The sequence below is a fragment of the Cyclopterus lumpus genome, chromosome 14, assembly GCF_009769545.1.
Source record: "Cyclopterus lumpus isolate fCycLum1 chromosome 14, fCycLum1.pri, whole genome shotgun sequence".
NCBI classification, from domain to species: Eukaryota; Metazoa; Chordata; class Actinopteri; order Perciformes; family Cyclopteridae; genus Cyclopterus; species Cyclopterus lumpus.
In genome coordinates this window covers 13821166-13842952 of record NC_046979.1, presented here as the reverse complement: position 1 = coordinate 13842952, position 21787 = coordinate 13821166, and the positions used below count along the sequence as shown (strand labels likewise).

The following is a 21787-nucleotide window of genomic DNA, read 5'->3' as shown; positions in this document are numbered from 1 at the left end:
ACTCTTTCTGCCTCCGGTGGAAGACATGGGAAATTGACTCGTTATGAATCTCATTCTGAATACAGCATTAGAGAGGCCAATCATACTAACACTGGTAGATAATCAGAGTGTTATTTAAAATGAGAATATAAATATGTAGGTGATGATGTAGCACTTTTGAAAGGTGGCGTTCTTGCAAAAAGTTGACTGTGACTTTAGATGTAAAGACAAATTAACACAAAGGGAGAAGAGGAGAGATAAGTGGAGTGTTTCTATTTTCATAATTTTCTCATCCTCTGTACTGTGGAGCTCCTTGTTTAGGAGTTCTAGCTTGTTTTGTAGTCAGTCTCTTTTTTTCTTCTTGTTTCTGTTTTTGACTTTTTGCCGTGCGCCTTCCTTGTACTTCTTCTTCTGTGTTCTTGATCTGTGAGGTGTTGTGAGTTGTTTTGTCTGGTTAATTACCTACACCCCAGTGTGGAGGTGAGTGCTTGACAGTTGTCAGTGACGCGCGCATGTGTGTCTATGTGTGTGTGTGTGTGTGTGTGTGTGTCTGTCTGTGTGTGTGCGTCTGTGTGTGTGTGTAAGAGGAAAGGAGATGTAAGTCTGATTGTATTGCAAGACCTCACTTATGTGACAGTATGTAGACATGATGGCTTTGCTGTCGTTCAGGTACTAGTCAACGTTGCTGTCACTCTCTCTCTCTCACTCACACACACGCACACACACGCACACACACACACACACACACACACACACAGTGTGTCTCCCATTGTAGGAGTCTCCCATTGTACTCAGTCTCTTGCTGTCACTTTTTTATGAAGGTAGTTTTTCTTTGATCACAGCTTCGACACTGATTAAAAGGAATGATGCCTGTTGTGACGGCAGCTGTATTCATAAGCCTGAAGGGGGACAAGGTAGCATCCCTCTCTCTCTCTCTCGCTCTCTCTCACATCATTTTAGTTTTGGTGATGCAGCCCACTGCTTAATTTTTTTATTTGTTATGTATGTAAACATGTTAGTGTGTGTGTGTGTGTGTGTGTCTGTGTGTGTGTCTGTGTGTGTGTGTGTATATGTGTGTGTGTGTGCGTGTACCTGTATGCTAAGCGGTGTGCCAGAGCAGGTAGTTTTGAACAGGACAGCAGAACCTGTCTACTTTCTCTCCTTCATCTCTCTTTAACAAGTTCATTTATTCATGAGTGTGAACACAAACACACACACACACTCACACACATTGTTTGGGTGGCAGGACGAAAGACTGATAGATTAAAGAGAGAGTTCCTGTGCTGTTGTTAAATAATCTGTCAGCATGGCACACACACAACAAACACCACCACATACACTTCAATTGAAAGTCAGAAGGAAAAATATGAGCCATTTTGTTTTCAGATTTATAGATTTGAATTATTTAAAAATATAATAGGGAGAAAATAATAAGCATTAATTATTCATAAACAGCATGTTAATTGGTTCTTGAATATTCAAAACAAAACAAGGGCATGAATATTCAGATGTATAAAGAGTGAATTAGAGAGCGCAAATGAAGAGAAAGCTGCTCTTCTAATGAGAGGAAAGGAAAGAAAAGAAGAAAGTGGCTGAGAGGGATGAGGACAGAGGAAGTGCATAGAGGAGCATAGAGGAGGAGAGGAGAAGAAGAGAGAAAATTAATAAAATAATATAGTGGAGGAGGAGCTGGTGAGAGGAGAAAATGAGATGAGGAAAAAGCAAAAGGAAGACAGGGAGCGAGTCAGGGGGGTCTTTTATGTGTTCACCATGATGGATGACACTGTTGACTAAACGAGCTAAATTAGAAGATTTTTCCTGCAACTCTGTTGAAATATTATTAACACGCAGCAACTTTAGCGAAACATATGATTCAGCTGCACATAATGACCTTGTGCTATTGATTTAAGAATAGAGGGAGCGGCGGTGTTTTTGTACTGAGGGGGGCGGGGAGGGCGGGGGGGGGGGGGGGGGGGGTGTATCACATGGTCTGTTGCAATGCAGGTTATATTGTGTCATTAAAACATTAACTCCTGAAATGCCTTAATACACACCCTCTCCCACATTAACACACCCGTACACACACACACACACACACTGACACACAAATTGAATAGCTTTAATTAGCCGGGCATGTGTCCAGTCTTGTAATTAGCTAATAACAGCAACGTGGATGTGGTTAATTAGCGGTAGTAGGTGCTTGTGAATTAGAAAGCCAGTGACACTAGTACTACTTTAGCTGCTGCAGAAATAACACCACAAGTTACAAATGCAAACAAAGCGATACACAAATATGTTTTTGTAGGTGTATCAGCTGTGTGGCATAATGTTTAAAGTTATTGTTATTCATTGAACATTTATTATTAGTAATATTGTGTTACGCCCTCCGTCTAATCATCCCTCCCTTCTTGTTTATGTTTCCTCCTGCTCGCCCTGATGCTGCTGTGATATCCACAAAGGTAAGAGAAGTGTGTTGTCTGTTTTACACTGTGTGTCTTTAAAGGGCCATTACAACATTTTAGCTTAATCTCTCATTAAACGTGAAAAGGAAGAGATTATCTGAAGAGCTTGTCATCTTTCTTCTCTTCTCTTCCTCCTCCTCCTCCTCCACTTAATTGGTGCCCCATCAACCCGTTAATCAAATTACTTCTGAACCAAAATTGACAGTTTTCATTAATTATAAAGGATTATTCTAATTGCAATTCAAATTTATTCATTTACAACAGACGGCGCTCAGTAATATTTCAGTGAATTAGCATATTAAATGGAGTGGTTCGTACATTAGTTATGTTAATGTATGCATAATTCCTTATTTGGACCGGGTGAGCCATATGCGCGCCACACGGGCAGTTTGTGTGCCTTTGTGCGTGCATGTGCACAGGTGAGGAACCTGGACAGCGTTTAATTTGTTTGGCAAAGGTAGCGGGAGTTCAGCCCTCTCGCTTGCCCTGTACATCTCCCTTGCCTTCTCTTTTTCCTCTCTCTGTTTCTTCCTGTGCACATTTAACAACAACAAAAGTTATCAAAGTGCCGTACAGTGAATAACAATTTAATATATAAGAATGGTCACTCTTTAGCTACTTTTGTGAGTTGCTAGATTTACTAACCCGACGTGGCCTTATTGTTGAGCCTTGGATATCTGAATGGAGTACACACATAGTCCCCAAGTGTAATGCACACATGCACGCAGATGTATGCAACTGCAGATGAATGCACACAATGACACACAGAAATAATATACAGTATCTTAAATCTACAATGCATCTTATACAGTATGTGTTTTGAATTTGAATTTTCATGTATGCAGTGTTTCAGCAAAATCCACCTTTTTATGAATACACAAACCTTCTAACACAACCCTTATGACCTTCTGCCACCTCTGAAGTTAGGTTTAGGTAACTACAACTACTTAGCTAAAGTTAGGGAAGATTGCGGTCATGGTTAAAAGAAACATTGTCTTCCGGTCGAACAGCAGTGGGTGAACTCGAAGAGGCACTATGACAACTCCATAATACTTTTGCCTTTCCTTCTGAGAGACAGCAGTTGTCATGTGCATGAACACTTAAACAGAGGTTGTTTAAAATATTCAAACAAACAGCCAATGATGCACCAATGGTGTTTTGTTGAAGGAGTGTAAACAGAAAAGAAAGGAAGCTTTTGTAAAATCAGCAGCGTTACAATTGAGAAATTCCCTTTGCAGTGGTGGTGGTCTGCACTGTGTGTGTGTGTGTGTGTGTGTGTGTGTGTGTGTGTGTGTGTGTGTGTGTGTGTGTGTGTGTGTGTGTGTGCGCGTGCATGTGTGATATAGGGGATCTCACAGGCATAGAACCTGGGTGCACATGTGTGTGTGTTTGAGTGAATGTCTGATGGAGAGAGGAGGAGACAGGAGTAGAGAAGAGGGAGAGGTTCCTGTCAATATCACTTCCTTCATCATTCCCATACTCCCCCCCCCCCCCCCCCCCCCACACACACACACACACGCACACACACACACACACACTCGCGCACACACCCACATTAATTATTTTTATGACCAATGACAAAGGAACACACGCACACACGGAACGCCCGACTAGTTTCTGCCTTCTGCACTGCAGGTCACTGGTATCGTTGTCTTATTACCTCACAACTTACACTACCGTGTGAGTGTGTGTGTATTTGTGAGGATAGTTGGAGAGTAAAGTGTGTGTGTGTGTGTCTTTGTGAGAGAGAGAAGTAAAAAGGAGAGCAAGCCTGAGCTTGAGATCGATTTGAGGTAAGCTGTGTGTGTGTGTCTGTGCGTTTGTGTGTGTGTGTGTGTGTGTGTGCGTGTGTGTGTGTGTAGGTGTGTGTGTGTGTGCGTGTGCATGTGTGTGTGTGCATACATGTTTGGTTTAGAGCTAGCGATCCTTTAGCTGCTCACCCTTCACTCACACCCCACCCCGTTGCCTCCCCCTCTCTTCTCTGTCCCTCCTTCCACCTCGGCACTCTTTTTTTTCTTCGCCCCCCCCCCCCCAAATCAATCTCTCTCATCTATAATTCAACAGTTTGCCTTCAGCCTTTAAAATATACACCACAGTAACCTCCTCCTTTCCTCGAAGTATGTCTAAGCCCTCATCTTTGCCCTCATCTTCTTAGTGTTCTCCCCCGTTTCTCCCCCTGCGATGAGTAAGACCTCTGACAGTCTTGAAGGTAATCATGATGTAATTTAATGTTGTCACGGCCCCAGAATGTAGAGCAGTGTCTCACTGGTTAATATTTTTTTTCAGGGTCATTTTGTCCATTGTGTCTCCTGGTCAGCAGCTTTACTGTTTTTCAAGTATTTAACAATGTGCATAACATTAAAGGCCAGTAAACATTTCATCTGCATGAAAATAACCCTCTCCGGGAATATATGGGTTTATTTTACAGTATGTCAAACATATTTTTCTATTAGTTTCTTGAAAACTTGACATTTTGCAGATTTGGTTTGTTTGTATTGCAGCTCGTACTGAAGTTTAATGTAAAAACACACACGCATCTCTTGCTAAGTGTAATTAAAAATATATATATTTTATTAGATGTACAAAACGTACAAATACAAAAGTAAAAACACGCATAAAACCAAGACTTAAGACTAAATACAATGCTAATATTAAAGGATAATTCATGTTAATCACACTTTGACCATCACTCTCATCGGTGATAATAAGAATGTGCTCACCAAGAACTCAGCAACATCACCAACAATCTGATGAGTCAAACAGCAGTTGGACAATCAGCTATATTTAAAATAAACTCCAGATTGTATTATGAGTTCAACTTTAACCAAGAGAGCAATAATAGCTGTAGTTATGCACAAACAGTTCTGTTTTGGGGAGGACTATGTTGTTGTACAATCACGCCCCAGTTGTAAGAGGATGGAATTATTATTTGCAGTGAAGATTATTTGAAGTTTTCTTACTTTTATTTATCTGACTGTGGGAGTAAAACAAACCTGTGCATCTTTGTTCCTAATTTGAATTCCTCTTCATCAGTGTATTGGAATTTAACACACAGATGAATTATGAATTATGTAAAAAGATAACTTTGTCTGTAAATGTATTGATGAGTAGCTGCTTGTGGTCCATGATAGATAAAGACTGTGTGTCACTCTGAGGGAGCTGCGTGCCACAAACTGATGACACCAGTGTCGCCGCTACATGTTACAATGATGTAATGACACTTGTCCATAGCAGTGCTGTACAAGTAGACTGTGCAGGTTATTAATACTCACTTTACCTCAGCCCTGGCACACGGGACAACCCCCCTCATAGACATCACACAGACTGGCTATCACCACCCTGGCCTGCTCTGTCATTTAAATATGCAGAGATGACAACAATGACAGCATTAATAGTAATGATAGCAATATGAAGCTAAGCCCTCATCATCATCATCATTAGCATATCTCCTGGGAGATGAGCCGTGATTGACAGCTAGCTGCGTGTTTTTTTGGTGCTGCAGCTCAGCTATCAATTACCTCTGTGCATATCAACCATCATTATGTAAAATAACTCTGCTTCGCTCGGCTCTGCTCAATTCTCTTAAGTCTTCTTCCCTCGCATAACTCCCGTGCATCTCCTCCCTCCCTCCCTCCCTCCTCCGTTGCCTTTTTTCTTTCTTCAGCACTACATTTCGCTCCCGACCCCCCCCCCCCCCCCCCCCCGCTTGCGCACATGTTCTGCTATATGTCGAGATTTCTTGTTTTCTCTGCTCCTCTTCTCACGCTCCTGTTAGTTTTTAGCATCATTGGCTCTGAGTATGTGCATGTGGACATCTATCCAGGTCCTTTTTTTTGCAAATGACAGCACGTTTTCTGGAAGTTACTTTATGGAGCAAAAGTTCTGGTGAGTCTCAAGTATAGAAAGAAAACAGATACAGAACACTGAGCGTGATCAGTGCTGTGGAAACACACATGAATACATAACATTCATTGTGAGACTTGGATCATACTGTACGTGTCTGTGTGTTTGACAAATGATCTGTTTATAGAGCTGACATTGTTAGTTGAGTGCCACTGACACCTTTCTCCATTTCGATCTTTAATTAAGTACCTTTACGTTTTGGACAATACAATTTAAAGACGTTATCTTCAGCTCTGGAAAAATGTGTGTTTACGATTCATCAATTAATTGATAAAATAATTAGGAGAGAAAAAAATAAATAATTATTAGTTGCAGCCCTATGTGCTTGAAAGACAATTATTAAACCTTACGTTGCACAATGGAGCAGTTCTGCAGATGTTCAGATTTCAGTCTGGTTTCCATGTGATGCAAGACTTGGTGAAACTCACATATTATTGAACCAAGACTAAATTGGATTTCCAGTTATCCTTCCAAGTAAAATGAATGAATCTTCCTACTCAGATTCCTCCTCAGCTCCTTGCTTCTTTCTTCCTTTCCTTTCTTTCAAAATAACCACATCAGCTTATAAACTAGTTTATATCACCATTTTGACCTGTAACTCTTAATGTGGTTACATAAACTACAACAAACCCAACGTCTTCTTCTTATTAAAATAGATTTAAAGCGTGGACTTCTGATTGTAGGGATTTTTCCTGCACTTTGGTTCAAGCCATGTACCAGCAAGTGTTATCTCTGTTGAAGTGCTCATGAACAAGATACTACAAAGGCAAAGAAAAAAACAAGCATTTCCTCCACAGGAAGCATTATCACATTATTATTGCGATAACAGACGAATAGAGGGCGTAGTAGTGTTTCATATCCTTGCTTCTCCGACTGCATGACTACTCAGATAGCAGGCACAGACCCAGCAATGCTATCTGATGTCATCACATTAAACAATAACAAGCACTCAGTGTAAACAGGAAACAGGAAGTTGATCTCTGACAGATCAACAGACAGAAAGGGAAACTCTTAAATATTAGCTAGATTAGCTATTTGAAAAGGTTTGAAGGAATAGTTTTACTGAAAGGGTTGTCAGTAATACTATTATTATGGTATTACAACAACACGTTTATCTTTTATACAGTGTTGTAAATGATATTAAAATGTTATGAATCATAAGAAGAGTGCAACCAGTATTAGTTACTGGTAACGATAGGTACACAAGCGTTAGCAAGTTGTTTCACACACATGCACATAGAGGAAGAACATCATCGTTCTGTCAGAAAGCTCTGCCAAGACGCTTGGCAGGCAGGTGAAATAAGACATCTAAGCAGAGACACCGAGAAGAGACCGAGGAGAGACCGAGGAGAGACCGAGGAGAGACAGAGGAGAGACAGAGGAGAGACCGAGGAGAGACCGAGGAGAGACAGAGGAGATACCGAGAAGAGACCGAGGAGAGACCGAGAAGAGACCGAGGAGAGACCGAGGAGAGACAGAGGAGAGACCGAGGAGAGACCGAGGAGAGACAGAGGAGAGACAGAGAAGAGACAGAGGAGACACCGAGGAGAGACCGAGGAGAGACCGAGAAGAGACCTAGGAGAGACAGAGGAGAGACCGAGGAGAGACAGAGGAGAGACCGAGGAGAGACCGAGGAGAGACAGAGGAGAGACAGAGGAGAGACTGAGAAGAGACTGAGGAGAGACTGAGGAGAGACTGAGGAGAGACAGAGAAGAGACAGAGGAGAGACTGAGGAGGGACAGAGGAGACACCGAGGAGAGACCGAGGAGAGACCGAGAAGAGACAGAGGAGAGACTGAGGAGGGACAGAGGAGACACCGAGGAGAGACCGAGGAGAGACCGAGAAGAGACCTAGGAGAGACAGAGGAGAGACTGAGGAGAGACTGAGAAGAGACAGAGGAGAGACCGAGGAGGAGGCAGGAGCAGCAGGAGCAGCAAAAGCACTGATCTGTTGTTCAGTTTGTCTGCACTAACTGACTGCAATTTCTCCACCTGTCAGCAACAACTCACCATAATGCTGTGTGTGTGTGTGTGTGTGTGTGTGTGTGTGTGTGTGTGTGTGTGTGTGTGCGTGTGTGTGTGTGTGTGTGTGTGTGTGTGTGTGTGTGTGTGTGTGCGCGTGTGTGTGTGAGTGTGTGTGTGTGTGTTTGTTTGTGAGAGATTTTTTTCTCTCTTCCAAGGCAGCATTGTTATTCTTGGCTCTGTAGAATAGCAAGTCTTTAGGGAATAAAACGGACACAGACATTCAGTCGCACACAGACACACACACGCTCACAGACACACGCACGCACGCACACACACACACACACACACACACACACACACACACACACACTGGAATTCCCCCGGATGTCACCCTTGCCCTGTTGTCATTGTAACTGTTTAAATGACAGGAGGGTGGTCAAAACAAACTCCCACAATCCTCTTCCTCACTCTGTTCTCCATTTGTGTCTCTCACACACTCTCTGTTTCCCCCTCCTCGTCGTCATTCTTCTTCTCTGCATCCCAACGCCCTTTCCATCCCCTCGCTCTGTCACTTCCTGTCTCTCTCTTCAGGTCTGTGTTAGCCCTATATATTAAATATTAATGTCAGTTGTGCTCTGAGCCATAATTGCCATCTCTGCCTCTGAATAATGGATGTAACTGTGCTGTTCACTACTACACCATGGCTAACAGGCTAAGAAACAGCATCTAACCATGGTTTGTTACATTACTTTAGGTTACTGGCTAAATAATACTAGCATCGATTACATTATCAAGGGTCAACAGTAACTGCAGTAGCTAAAAAAGGACACTATAATGGTCGACTACATGTTTTATAAGCTGATAAAACTAGCATTGCACCGTGATAAATAGCAGGAAGCAAATGACAAACATAGTTCAACTAGCAGGGGAAGTTGAACAACTCGAAGATGAGCCAGGTATCATTGATAATGACTCCAGTAACATGTACTTCTGGACCCTGGCTCAAAACAAAGCATACCCTAGAATATTACAGGAACTAACCAGGTGTTACAGCCTCTGGGTTACTTTTAGAAAGCCATGATATTTCACTAACCATAATATAAACCTTTCGTGGTTTTCATTAAAATACACAAACTTTACCATGAGTAGCAGCTTAAATTACGTTGGTTGTGCATGGCAGCGCTGCTGCTCAGCCATCATCTCTGACCTTTTCCTGTATTTTGTGCAAAAAGAATATAATGAGAGCCTATATATTTTTAAAGCCATTATCACTACGTTTCCCGAAACTTAACAAAGTATTTTGCTAAGCCTCACCCTAACATGCCACTGTTGATAGATAGATAGATAGATAGATAGATAGATAGATAGATAGATAGATAGATAGATAGATAGATAGATAGATAGATAGATAGATAGATAGATAGATAGATAGATAGACAGATAGACAGATAGATAGATAGATACTTTATTCATCCCCAGGGGGAAATTTGGTTGTAGCAGCAGCAAGCAAGGTTACAGAGTAAACATAAAATATTAATATTTAGCCATAATGTCTCATAACTGCAACCTTTCCCAAAACATAACAAAAAATCATCCAATATTTACGCAATAAACTCGCAAGTCACCATGTAACCTGAGGAGCATGGGGCGCCTGGTAACACCAGCCAGTTACCCTTGTTGCATGTCATACCCCTTGCATGGACACTGCCACTATCTAATAAAGACGAAATGGCGAGAATAACAATCTAGAGTGTAAAAATACTTTACTTTAGCCTTCCTTCTTTTGTTTATTTACATCTTTATTTTTTAACCTCCGCATACCACCATACACTTCCCTGTCTAGATGGTGTGAGTGTGTGGAAGAGAGAGAGAGAGAGCGAGAGCGCTTCTCTTTGTGTGTCGGGTCAGCTCTTTGAGTGTGCTACTCACAGGATAGCAAAGGTCAACAGCGCTGTTATCACTCGAACATGATCGGGCCTCGGAGAGAGGGAGTGAGATAGTGGAGAGGGGGAGAGTGCTCCCCTCCCCCATAGTCATTCAGACTCTTATAATTGCCTGGTTTAATTGGAGGCCTCTTAACGACCAGTGACTGGACCAGCCAATCAATTCACACAAGGTGTATGTGTGTGTGTGCCTGAGTGTGTGTAGCTGCAGGGCCTTTTTGTAGCAGAGTTGATTAGGCCAGATGGGGTCAAGTAAAGGGGGAAGAGGAACGTACACATACTGCATTAAAATGTAAAATATGTTCTTCTGGCAATCGATGACAGAATACGTTCTCACAGGAAATGAAGAGAGTCAAGCATTGGATGGTGAAATGAAAAATAACGAGCGATATCATCAGATCACCAGGGAGATAAGACAATGAAAGACAGTAATTAGTCGGAGTGTAAATACGCTGAGAGGGGGTATTGATATAGTTAAATTGATGGGTCAGATGAGAGTGTTGTGAGGATTTAGATGATGTTTCAAGACATTTTTCTCAGTGGTGCAGCTTTAGAGACACAATCCCTTTTTACCTTTGCAGAAACAGGGTTACAGTGACCACAGAGCAGAGGCTGTAAAGAAGTATATATACTCAAAACCAGTGACCGCTCCATTCCCAATTTGAAATCTGTCTATCACACTATGTGGAACACATTTGAACCATTTCAGGTCAAATGAGGCCAGGAGTTTTTTAAATGGCATTGACAATGAAACTGTTAATTAAAAAGACTGCTCATTGCCAGTATCCGATATGCTTGATGAGATCAGATCTGTGTAGCTGGGTGTCCATTTTGTGCTTCTTTAGAATTCTATTCCAATACATTTTTGTTAAATCTATAACACCACCTGAACCAGCTAAAACAATAAAAGACTATATGTTGTATTTCTGATTAAATACTTTGACATTTGTGGTTTAGTTTATGTTAATGTTTTTTGGTTGTTGTTTTTTTAAATGCAGGAATGTTTTTTCCTAATGCAGCATTTCTAAAAGATCTCAACACTTGTTCCACCACAGTTTTAGTCTTTTCATCTTTCAGGAAGATGTGCGCCTCCCAACCACCTCCTTTATACAGAAATGTACAGCGGAGGGTCAGCTGAGGTGCTCGTGTTAACGCTATGCTAGTGTTTTGAGAAGGACTAGACAGTGGGAGGTCAGTTGGGGTCACCGCGGCTGTCCTACACTGTGATATGCTGTCACCCAGGGGTGAGGGGTCAAGATAATTAGGCATGCAGAATCCCAGCGCCGGATTCTAACGAAGCCTGAGCTCGTTAACGCATAGTTTTACACTCAGACCTGCCACTGGGCTGTGCTGCACCGTCACACACGCACATACACTCACATGTGGAGTACATGTTTGCGCTCACACACACACATACACACACACACACACACACACACACACACACACCTCTGCTTCGTTCTGAACGTCCGGCACAAAGGCTGTCATCCCTTGAACAGTAGAGCAGCCACGAGGGAATGGTGGGGATACAAGACTTGTGCAAAGTTCAAATTATGAAAAAATTATCTTAACTGTGTCAAGATAAATACAGGCAGTGTGATGAAACCCATTATAATAGATTAGCATTGTTTGAGTGTAACTAACTAATATACATGTTTTGTGTGTCTCTTTATCCGCGTGGTGCGATTGTTTATACCAGGCGGCAAACTTCGGTTCTGAAAATGTAAGCCAATGTGGAATATGCCATAAACTTGCATTCTTTCTAATAGACATCAGGGGGTGAAGGGGTGACAAGTCAGACTGTATAGAAGTCTATGAGAAAATCTGTACACATGATAATATGAGTGTATGGTCTTAATACAGCATGATGTTCATTAAATAAATGATGGTCCCATTTAGAGTAGAACAGACGAAAAGGGGTATGCGTTAGGGTGTGGCAACCTTGTGATTGACGGGTTGGTTGTACTTGGCTCCACGCCTGATGTCACATCTGGTTCTGGAAAACCAGATGGGGACATCCAAAATGCCAAACTCAAGGCTTAAGGCTTCTTCAACCAGAAACCAATGTGTGACATCACAGGGACGTGGTTCACCTCTTAGTGTTTATAATGTAGAAGAGACGCTGCCCTGCGTGTGTAGTTGTGTCGCTTGTATCGAGTTGTTACACACAGACAGATGTAACAAACACGAACGTGCATGCAAACGTGTGTGTCTGTGTTAGTGTGTGAGTGTGCTGTGTTGCTTCTGCCAGGCTGGCCAGCTGGCTCACACCAAAACACAACCTGGATGTGTTTGTTAGCTGTTGATGGCCATCTGTGTGTTTGATTTATTCTGTAATATAGATTCATGACATATGGTCCTGTTTCAAACACCCAATGTCAACATGGTTCCCCCTTCCTTAATGATTTGCATGCATGCAAACTTGTCACCTTTCGGAAAATTGGCTGATTTGAATCCAAATCAGATTGTGATTTAGTAAAGATCACTAGTGTGCAGTCGCACATGGCTTTATGAAAGTGACAAGAATTGTATTAGTTTCATTTACTGATGTAGATTCTGGTCATTAGCTGAAAATATGGTTGCCAGTGGTGAGCTTATTTGAGTAATTAATACTATACAGTTAAATGTCAGCTCAATAATGAAAATATGTGTAGATTACTTCTTGTTTTTAGTTCAGGTTCATCTGGTTCTTTGTTAGTTACCTTTTTGTCCAAAGTCAAACAGCTTCATTTGGGTCACCATTGCCTTTAAAACAGACGCCAGTGCACACGCAAGTAAACACACCTACACATGTGCAGTGTTATCTGGTTCCGGTTCGGACTGTTACAGCAATATTTATATATAACAAAGGCAAAGAAATATTTAAAAAAACATATATTTGTTGGTGCAGGTTTTGCTGTTTCCTCAAACTCTTACTTTCGAGCCCTGAACAATTTTAAAATCTATCTTTTCACATGTTGAGAGTTGTTTTCAAATTGTTTCTGAATATTAATAAGCATGTTTTAAAGCCATAATCCAAATACAGTTAAAGTAGGCCTTCACATGAAATCTGAGGATGAGAAAAGACAAAGGCGGGATGGTCTTTGGAAGTCCATTATAATGGAGTGTGCTGCTTTATTCACCTTTTTGTATGTTTATCCAACACCTTTATGTGGCAGTCTCAGTTGGTGTCGATTTAAATACAAAAAACATGCTCCACACATCCACAAGAAAATTAATTTTGACTTTCCACCAATATAAAATATGAATTTCTATATTTAGGGTTCTGTCTGTGCTGTATGTTGAACACTGACTTTGAATTGTTATATCCTGAAGCAAAGCAGCGGTTTAGTGTTTACCTTAAATATTGCCTGTCCTCTCTGTCTGTACAGATTCTTCCTCAAGTTTTTCCTCAAGTGCAACCAGAACTGTCTAAAAAACGCAGGAAACCCACGAGACATGAGGAGGTTCCAGGTAGAAAAGCTTCTGTTCTCTCAACATTTAATTGTGTGCATGTCCTGTGCCTCAGTCTCTCTCTACTTTCCCTGTGTTTTCCGTGGACTTAACACATAATAACTCACATAACTTATGGTTATTGCAAAACAGGAATGTGTGTGTGTATGTTTCTGTGCAAGTAAATAAGCTATCAGCGCCTTTACAGGAAACATGAGATCCTGACCCTGACGAGTCAGAACATTAATATACACACAAGGCCGAGAGGCCGAGAGAAGAGCGTTAGATAGAGAACGATAGGAAGCAAGGAAGGAAGGAGAAAGAGTAACTCGAAAGAAAGAAAGAAAGAAAGAAAGGAAAACAATAAAGACAGGATGTTGTGGGGTTGTGAATGAGATTTAAGGCTGTGTGGTATTTATTATTTCCTTATCTTCACGGCCGCCACACAATCAGGAAGACACCACTTGAGACTGAGTGGAGATATTGGACGCCCAGAAGATACCGATAGATTTATTACCATGGCACGTGTGTGTGTGTATGTGTGTGTGAGTGTGTGTGAGAGTGGGAGAGAGAGAAATAGCATAGAGAGAGTTGTTCGGTAGCGAGTGTGTGACAGTATCTGTGCCTCTAATTGTGCTGCTCTATTGTAGTGGAACCAGAGAAGACAGCTCTGTTTCCCTGGGAGATAATTAAGGGCTGGACCCATCAGGAACTATTGAACAGAAGAGGATAGACACCACACACACATATACACCCACACCCACAGACTTACTTAGTGCGGGTTGATTGTGATGGTAATAGCAGTGATAACGGGTTACATTTAAGGAGCTTTTCCCAGTTTCACGCTTTTAACTCCTGCTTGCAATGATCTCTAGAGCCCACACTTTGTAATTCCTCATTCTTTCTTTTCTTCTTTCCCTTTGCCCTCTACCTCTTTGTCCATGCGCTTTCTTCTTCCTCCTGCCTCACCCAACCGTCTTCACTTTTATCTCACCGCTCCTGACCCCCCCATCCTGTCCCGTCTCTTGCTTTTCACCAGGTGGTGGTATCGACTACGGTGAGTGTGGAGGGACATGTCCTGTCAGTCTCCGACAACATGTTTGTCCACAACAACTCCAAACATGGCCGACGGGCCCGCAGACTCGATCCCGTGGAAGGAACACAGTCTTACCTAGAACACGGTAACATGAGTGTGTATGTTTGTCTGCGTCTGTGCATGAATGTGTGTGAGCAGCAGCATGGCCACCAGATGGTTGATGGTTTAATCCTATCAGGTGATTCCTGCCCCTCCATCTGGCTAATCCAACCCACTACACAAACACACACACGCACACACACACACACACACACACACACACACACACCAACACGCACACACAAAATGCTTGGTGTAATACTCTGTCTGTGTGTGTGTTGCTAGGTCTAATATCAACCCAGATTCAAGGAACTTGTTGTAATTCAGATGGTGCTGATAGTCACACACAAAAAACACACACACATACACACGCCCACACACACACATGCTTTGAGGAGAATTGTTTTTTGACAGACAAGGTTTTATAGATGCGATATGGGATTGGATACCGAAGTGACAGCTGAATGTATCCTTTCAGTTTGAGGTATTATGATACCACACCTTCTGTGTGTGTTTTTATCCATGTCATATCATTAGTTTAAAAATGAATTGCCATAATCTCATGCCAAAAATGGCCGAGGATCACAATGCATTTAAAGTAATTGAATGCATGCTTTTTCCAGAAAGAAAATAAGTTACTTTTAACTGCAATAAGTTACGTAAATCTTTTGGCTTTAGTGGCACATCTACGTCTCATAAGGCCTGCAGGACACATGTGTTTTTTGTTGTTGACAACGAAGAACTAAACACTAAGGTTCCCTTACATGCTTTGAACTGTATCTCATGGTCCATAAGAATAGAGGTTCAGTGTTTTAATTTTCATGAAAGTTAGTTAAATTCAGTTGTGTCCCAAGTCTTCAAAAACTGAGTAAATAGTGGTTTGAAAACAACAAAAAAAGAAGCTCAAAACTCAGCAGTTATTTGCTTTGTATATTCTCTCATTCCACTCGGTGGACACATTCACAGGGACAAACTCACTACTGAAGAGCCCATTGAGAAGGACTCAGTCTTTGAATCTACAGTTCAGAGAGTGAGTGTGTGGTGTGGTGATCTGGACCGCAGCCAAAAGCCAAGGGTGTAGCATGAAGAAATATGAGGTGCAGATCCAAAAGGGATGAAAAGGCTTCAAGACAGATTTCCGTCCCTGTTTAGAGACTGATTTGTCTTTAAATGAAATAAATGCTTTCTCAACAGCCATGACTTGTTGAGTCAAGTTTTACATGTCCAGAGTGGATGTTGATTTCAGATTTAAACAGTCTTTTAATATTTGTTTTACACTTTTTGGGCTACTCTAATCCTCCTCTCATCCCACCAGGAGCAGCTCCTTGCATTAAAGCCATCAGCCCCAGTGAGGGGTGGACTACGGGGGGCGCTACAGTCATCATCATAGGAGACAACTTCTTCGATGGTCTCCAAGTCATCTTCGGTACCATGCTGGTTTGGAGCGAGGTCAGTTTGCCAGCAATCATCATCCTGCCTTGATGTTGTTTCAACCCCTCGACTGTGTGCTTTTGCCCTCGGACGTTGGAAGTAATTCAATATGAAAACATACTTTTCCTCATGGTCGGGCTCTTAACTGCTTGTGATCTTGTGAATGTTTGTGTGTGAATGTTTGTCTAAATGAGGTTTGCCTCGCTAATGAGTCCCCACCAACGAGCAACCGCCGCCCATCTCTACCTTCCACCGCTCCCTCGCTCCCTTTCTCTGTGGAATACCGATCAAATCAGCACATTTTGATAGCCTTTGGCTAAATGCACACATACACACACACACACACACACACACATACAGAGCTCACTGTCGTACTTTTTGCCAACACAACTCCTCTACAGAATGTTTATTTGTCTTCTGACTCCACTCACCGTGAGCGCCGAGCAACCATGGCTCGCTTCCAACAACAACACCCAGTGTGTGTGCGTACATGCTGGCATACGTGTGTGTGTGTGTGTGTGTGTGTGTGTGTGTGTGTGTGTGTGTGTGTTAAGAGCTGTGGGTTTGTTTACAGTGTTGAGAGCCACACTTACACACACTAACATGTGTACAGAGTCTCAGTTCAGTTCTAACTGACTCAGCTCTCTTGGCGTTCCTCAGACTGGCTTCTAATGGATTTTGGCCAACCAAATGTTTAATTTTTACTCAACCTGATTATTGATTCTGAAGAAAACTGTTTGAAAAACGTGTCATTGTAAAGCGATTGTATGTCTGCAGCTCTTCCTCCTACCTGTAGATTTTTCAAACCTGGGCCAGATAATAAAAACAATTTTTGAAAAGGAATCTATTAAAATGTTATCCTAACAAGTTAGTGTTTGTTACATACAGTTCAATATCATGTTTTATTTTCACCTGTTGTCAACATAGATGCTGGGAAATCAAATCATATTTATTATTTGTGGCATGCCCAACATTTGTTACAATACACATGCGATTGAAAGACACTGTTGTGGGTCAAAAGTCCAGTAACACATTCAAATCCAGAACAATATCAGAAAGCATAACATTATATGTCTATTAACAGGATTTCAATTAACACATATCTATATATAACATTTTAATCGGTATCTATGAATTCCAGCGACACCAAATCAAGATAAACTCTAAAAGTCATGTCAGTCATAGCAGTGATTTTGTAACAACTCGCCAGTGGCTCTATTCTGACGCAGAGAGTCAGGTGATGTGTTTTTGTGTACTAACTCTTGGTCTGCCCTTTCCTTCCTTCTCCAGTTGATTACGCCACATGCCATCCGGGTGCAGACGCCTCCCAGACACATCCCCGGGGTCGTTGAGGTCACTCTGTCTTACAAGTCCAAACAGTTCTGTAAAGGCACACCAGGAAGGTTCATATACACAGGTAGGTCAACCGCACGCACACAAACGCACATCCATTTCTAGAGGTACTTTTAATTGTTGATACATGTTTGTTTGCATATATGAGTTGCAGTTCACTCTCCGGCCAGAAAGCATTGAACTAATGACTGCAGATTAGTCAACATTAACGACACACACTCGTTAGAATGCTGCCATAATCAGAGCCTCGTTAAATCCAGCTACAATTAAACAGTCTGCTCTTTATAGCTCTCCATACTGAAACTATTAGTGAAATCATCCAGAACACCCAGTTTACTAACACACACACACACACACACACACACACACAAAAAAAAAAGTGTGTAATTTCTGACTGGATTGAGCGTTTTCCTGCTAAACTCAGTCGAGGAAGCAAAGGAGAGAAATGCAGAAGAAGGTGTGTGTGTGTGTGTGTGTGTGTGTGTGTGTGTGTGTGTGTGTGTGTGTGTGTGTGTGCGCGCGTGTGTGTGTGCGTGTGCGTGTGTGTTTGCTCATTTGGTTCTCACATGCATGTGGCAATGGATGGAGGTGATGTGATGTCTGGTATTGATCCGCTCAACATGGCTCCATCACATTGTAACAATGACGTCATTCCCAGAGAGAAAAGACAGAAAAGAAAAACAGCTCCTGTATAAATTCTTTAGTGACATTTAATGACCAAACGATAAAAATGAGGATTTAAACCTGATCAATAGACATGAAAAAACTCACCATGAATAAATTGTCACTTTTTATGTTGTCGTCAAGTCATGGACGCTTTAATATCTCCTGAAAAAAGCTAAAGAAAGGGACTTTTGTGTTTTGTGTTTCAAGCTTCAGCTTTAAAATTGAGTCAATGGGCTTCAAGTAGCGTGGAAAGAATAATATTCTAAAATGCAACAACAGAAAAGGGAAAGCCGGGAAGAAGATGTTGAGCAATTTGGCTGATGAGACAAAGAACATATATCCACCGAAAGGAACTCATTCAATAATGTAAAATGTGAGAACATGGACCTCACATTACTCTTTCTGGAAAGTGCTGAGAAAAAAAAGTAAAATGAGTGAAATCAAACAGTCGCAGAATATTGTTTTTGTTTTAAATGTCTTGATGAAGTTTGAAAGACTGAAACAAGTCAACGGATGTTTCTTTAGTGGGAGTTGTGCTACGTGTCGCTAAAATGGTGTGTAGTTTATTTTTGTACTCCTTCAATGGTCTTCAGTCAGAACATCTTTGGTCTGACCCTGAGGCTAGCCGGCTGGTAATTGGTCCGTCTGGTGTCTAACTGCATCCCCTATTGGGCGGAGATGACCCCCCTTGACCTCCCCATTGGCTGATCGCTTCAACATGTGACCCAGGAAACGCGATCCGTTACTGCGGTTGCCTGACCCCGCCTCAAGGTCGACTTCTTTCTGGAAGTCGCTTGTGAAAGGTCACGGCGATGGAAGCTGATTGGCTGTTGAGGTTTTGCAGTGCTTCTTAGCTGTGGTCGCCTCTGGGTGTAAGGAGCGAGCAATTAAACACACTCGCGAGCGCACACACGCGAATGTGCAACAACACACAACTTAAACACACACACAAAGCCACCCTTGCATAGGGTCGTGTCTTACCACATACACTTTCAAACAGGGGCAGAAGTTGAAAGTAATTGTAAATCAGAGAGATATGAGGGAAAGATGGTGATAGTCTGGTAAACAGATGGTCTACTACATACACAACCACACACACACAGAGTGCCGTATGGCTGCTTCATCGTCCTGGTGGGAAAAATTAGCATTCTCAACATCACACACTCCTATAAAAATACAATGGTTACAAAGTGACAATCAATAAATGCTCTCACACACACAGACGTTACACATCCACACACGACGTGCATTCATGCACGCACGCACACTCACACGCACAGAAAATTCATATCCCATCCGTAAGGAAGAAACTTTTAGTGAAGGCTAAAAAGGCGAGAGACTTTTCTCAATTTAAAGTTAATTTTGCAGACACAGAAAAAAGGGAAATAAAAGAGATTGAAAAATAGAGGAGACAGAGATAGTAAAAAAAAGAAAAGAGAGACAGAAAGGTGGACTTTTAAAACCAGATTGTAAATTATTGATCTGCTCATAAGTGGATCACACATGTACTGATACACACATGCAGATACACACATGTATATACACACATATACAAACACACAGAACGTCACAGAGAAGTGGAGCCAGAGAGAGAGAGATATCATCTCATAAGGGGAAGAATGAAGCAATAATTCAGTGGTATTGAACTGCTGGCTGGCCAGAGAATCGATCTCAGCACACCTCCTCTCCTCCACCTCTTCTTCTCCTTTTACATCAGCGCTGTCTGTCCTTTCATCCCCCCAGCTACGCTCTTGTTTTTCTCCCTTACCCACAGTTGCTCTCTCTTTTTTAAACCCTATTAAAAGATAACTAGAAAAACGTCACCTTACAGTATAATAAAAGCACATACAAAATTGTAGACATGTTTCTTTTTCTCTTTGCCACTTTCCCCTCTACTTTTCTTCTGTCTGCCTCCTTCTGTTCACGTTTTATTGTGAAACAGGAGTGGGGGGTCTGTCCTCATGAAACTTATATGAGTATTGATCTGTGGGCAGCTCTGGACTCTGGGAGGAAGAGCCAGGCTGGAGGGAGAGTGATGGAGGACTGGATGGATGAAAGTGGCAGAAGGTGTAGTTAAGAAAAAGGGGGGGGGGGGGGGGGGGAGCTGCTTTGGCAGACGTGTACATAGATATACTAGAAAACACTTTTTGCCGTTGAGCTTTGATGTTGGTGTACTTGAATATCTTCTTTGGGAGTTTTCAGCAACGTTGTACATCTCAAGCAGGGTCACTGGGATGTCTTACATGTGTGACATTGTACATGTGTGTTTGGTGTGTGTGTGTTATAGTGTGACCATTGTTTCTGTGGTGCAGGCACTGTGCTTGTGTTGATGATGCCGTTTACTGCAATCAATTGAATGACTTTTGCTTCATTGACACTATTTCTGTTTATGTGCAGAAAGAAACCACCAAAGAAATCATTGGAGAAACCTGACACACACACATTCACACACCATCCAATGATTTAAGCAGCATATTGTTCTATTAATAAAGAGTCGGTTGGAGAAACTTTAGGCCTGAGGCATCGAAACTACTCTTGGTCATCCTGTGTGTGTGTGTGTGTGTGTCTGTGTGTCTGTGTGTGTTATATTAAAGTTGGCATCGGTTAAACGTCTCCAGAGATTACCAGAGCGTGTGGATCTGACACTGGCAGTTAATTCTGACAGTTGATATCCCACCGACTGTTAGGCATCTGTTTTTGTAGTTTTGTTTTTCTCAACTGAGTTTAGTTTTCCTTTTCTTTTTTGGATGCTTTAAGAAATGATCTCTTCTCCTCTCCTTTATCCCCTCACCTCTTCACTCAGCTGAATTGTATTTTTAGTCTATTTTTATTCTCCAGTTAGCCCTTACTCCAATTTCTCCTCCGACCTAACTCCTCCAGACCAATCATGGTGATGTAATTATCATATTTTAATCCAATTTGAATTTGTCCAGAATTGAGAGTGGAGGAAGTATTCTTCATGACATTTAAACATCTGGTATTTTTACAACTCGCAATGTATAAAGTTATGTTGAGTGGTTTAGGTTGGGTGGGTAACTTGGATGTGATGTGATAATAAAACAGACATGCATATAAAACACATACACACACACATGCTAAAAGAAACTAGAAAACAACACATAATACATTCAGCTGCAAGTAATTTATCAGCGTTGGATGTGGAAAGTACCAAATATCACTCCAACTGCAAACTTGGACAACACACACACACACACACACACACACACACACACACACTATACATGCAGTAACATTTGCATTGGAGGCTCAGTAATGGGGTGAAGACACATGTTCAGTACAGAGAAAGAAATACACACAATACTATAACCATCACTTTGACTGACAGCAGACCTTTCAGAGCCCGACTTGATTGACATGATGATCGGATAAAGACTCGCGAAGAACATAATTGCAACATTAAAGCGAACACTAAGCATTCTTTAAGACCCTTTAAATTATACCCGCAGTGTTATTATTATACAGATGCTTTGGAAACCATTACTTATTCCACCAGGTCTA

At 41.7% G+C, this 21787-nt stretch overlaps 1 protein-coding gene across 3 annotated transcripts in view; it reads left to right on the top strand.

The window, feature by feature from the left end:
* Nucleotides 1-21787, top strand: part of LOC117743032 (transcription factor COE1-like) — an 83306-nt gene that overhangs the window by 41331 nt on the left and 20188 nt on the right. For 2 of the 3 annotated variants that reach the window (XM_034550761.1, XM_034550760.1), the window contains exons 7-10: nucleotides 13623-13704; nucleotides 14723-14864; nucleotides 16134-16267; nucleotides 17540-17666. In XM_034550761.1, coding sequence (XP_034406652.1) covers nucleotides 13623-13704; nucleotides 14723-14864; nucleotides 16134-16267; nucleotides 17540-17666 — 485 coding nt within the window. The remainder of the gene's footprint in view (nucleotides 1-13622; nucleotides 13705-14722; nucleotides 14865-16133; nucleotides 16268-17539; nucleotides 17667-21787) is intronic. The other variant, XM_034550762.1, reaches the window with a different exon arrangement.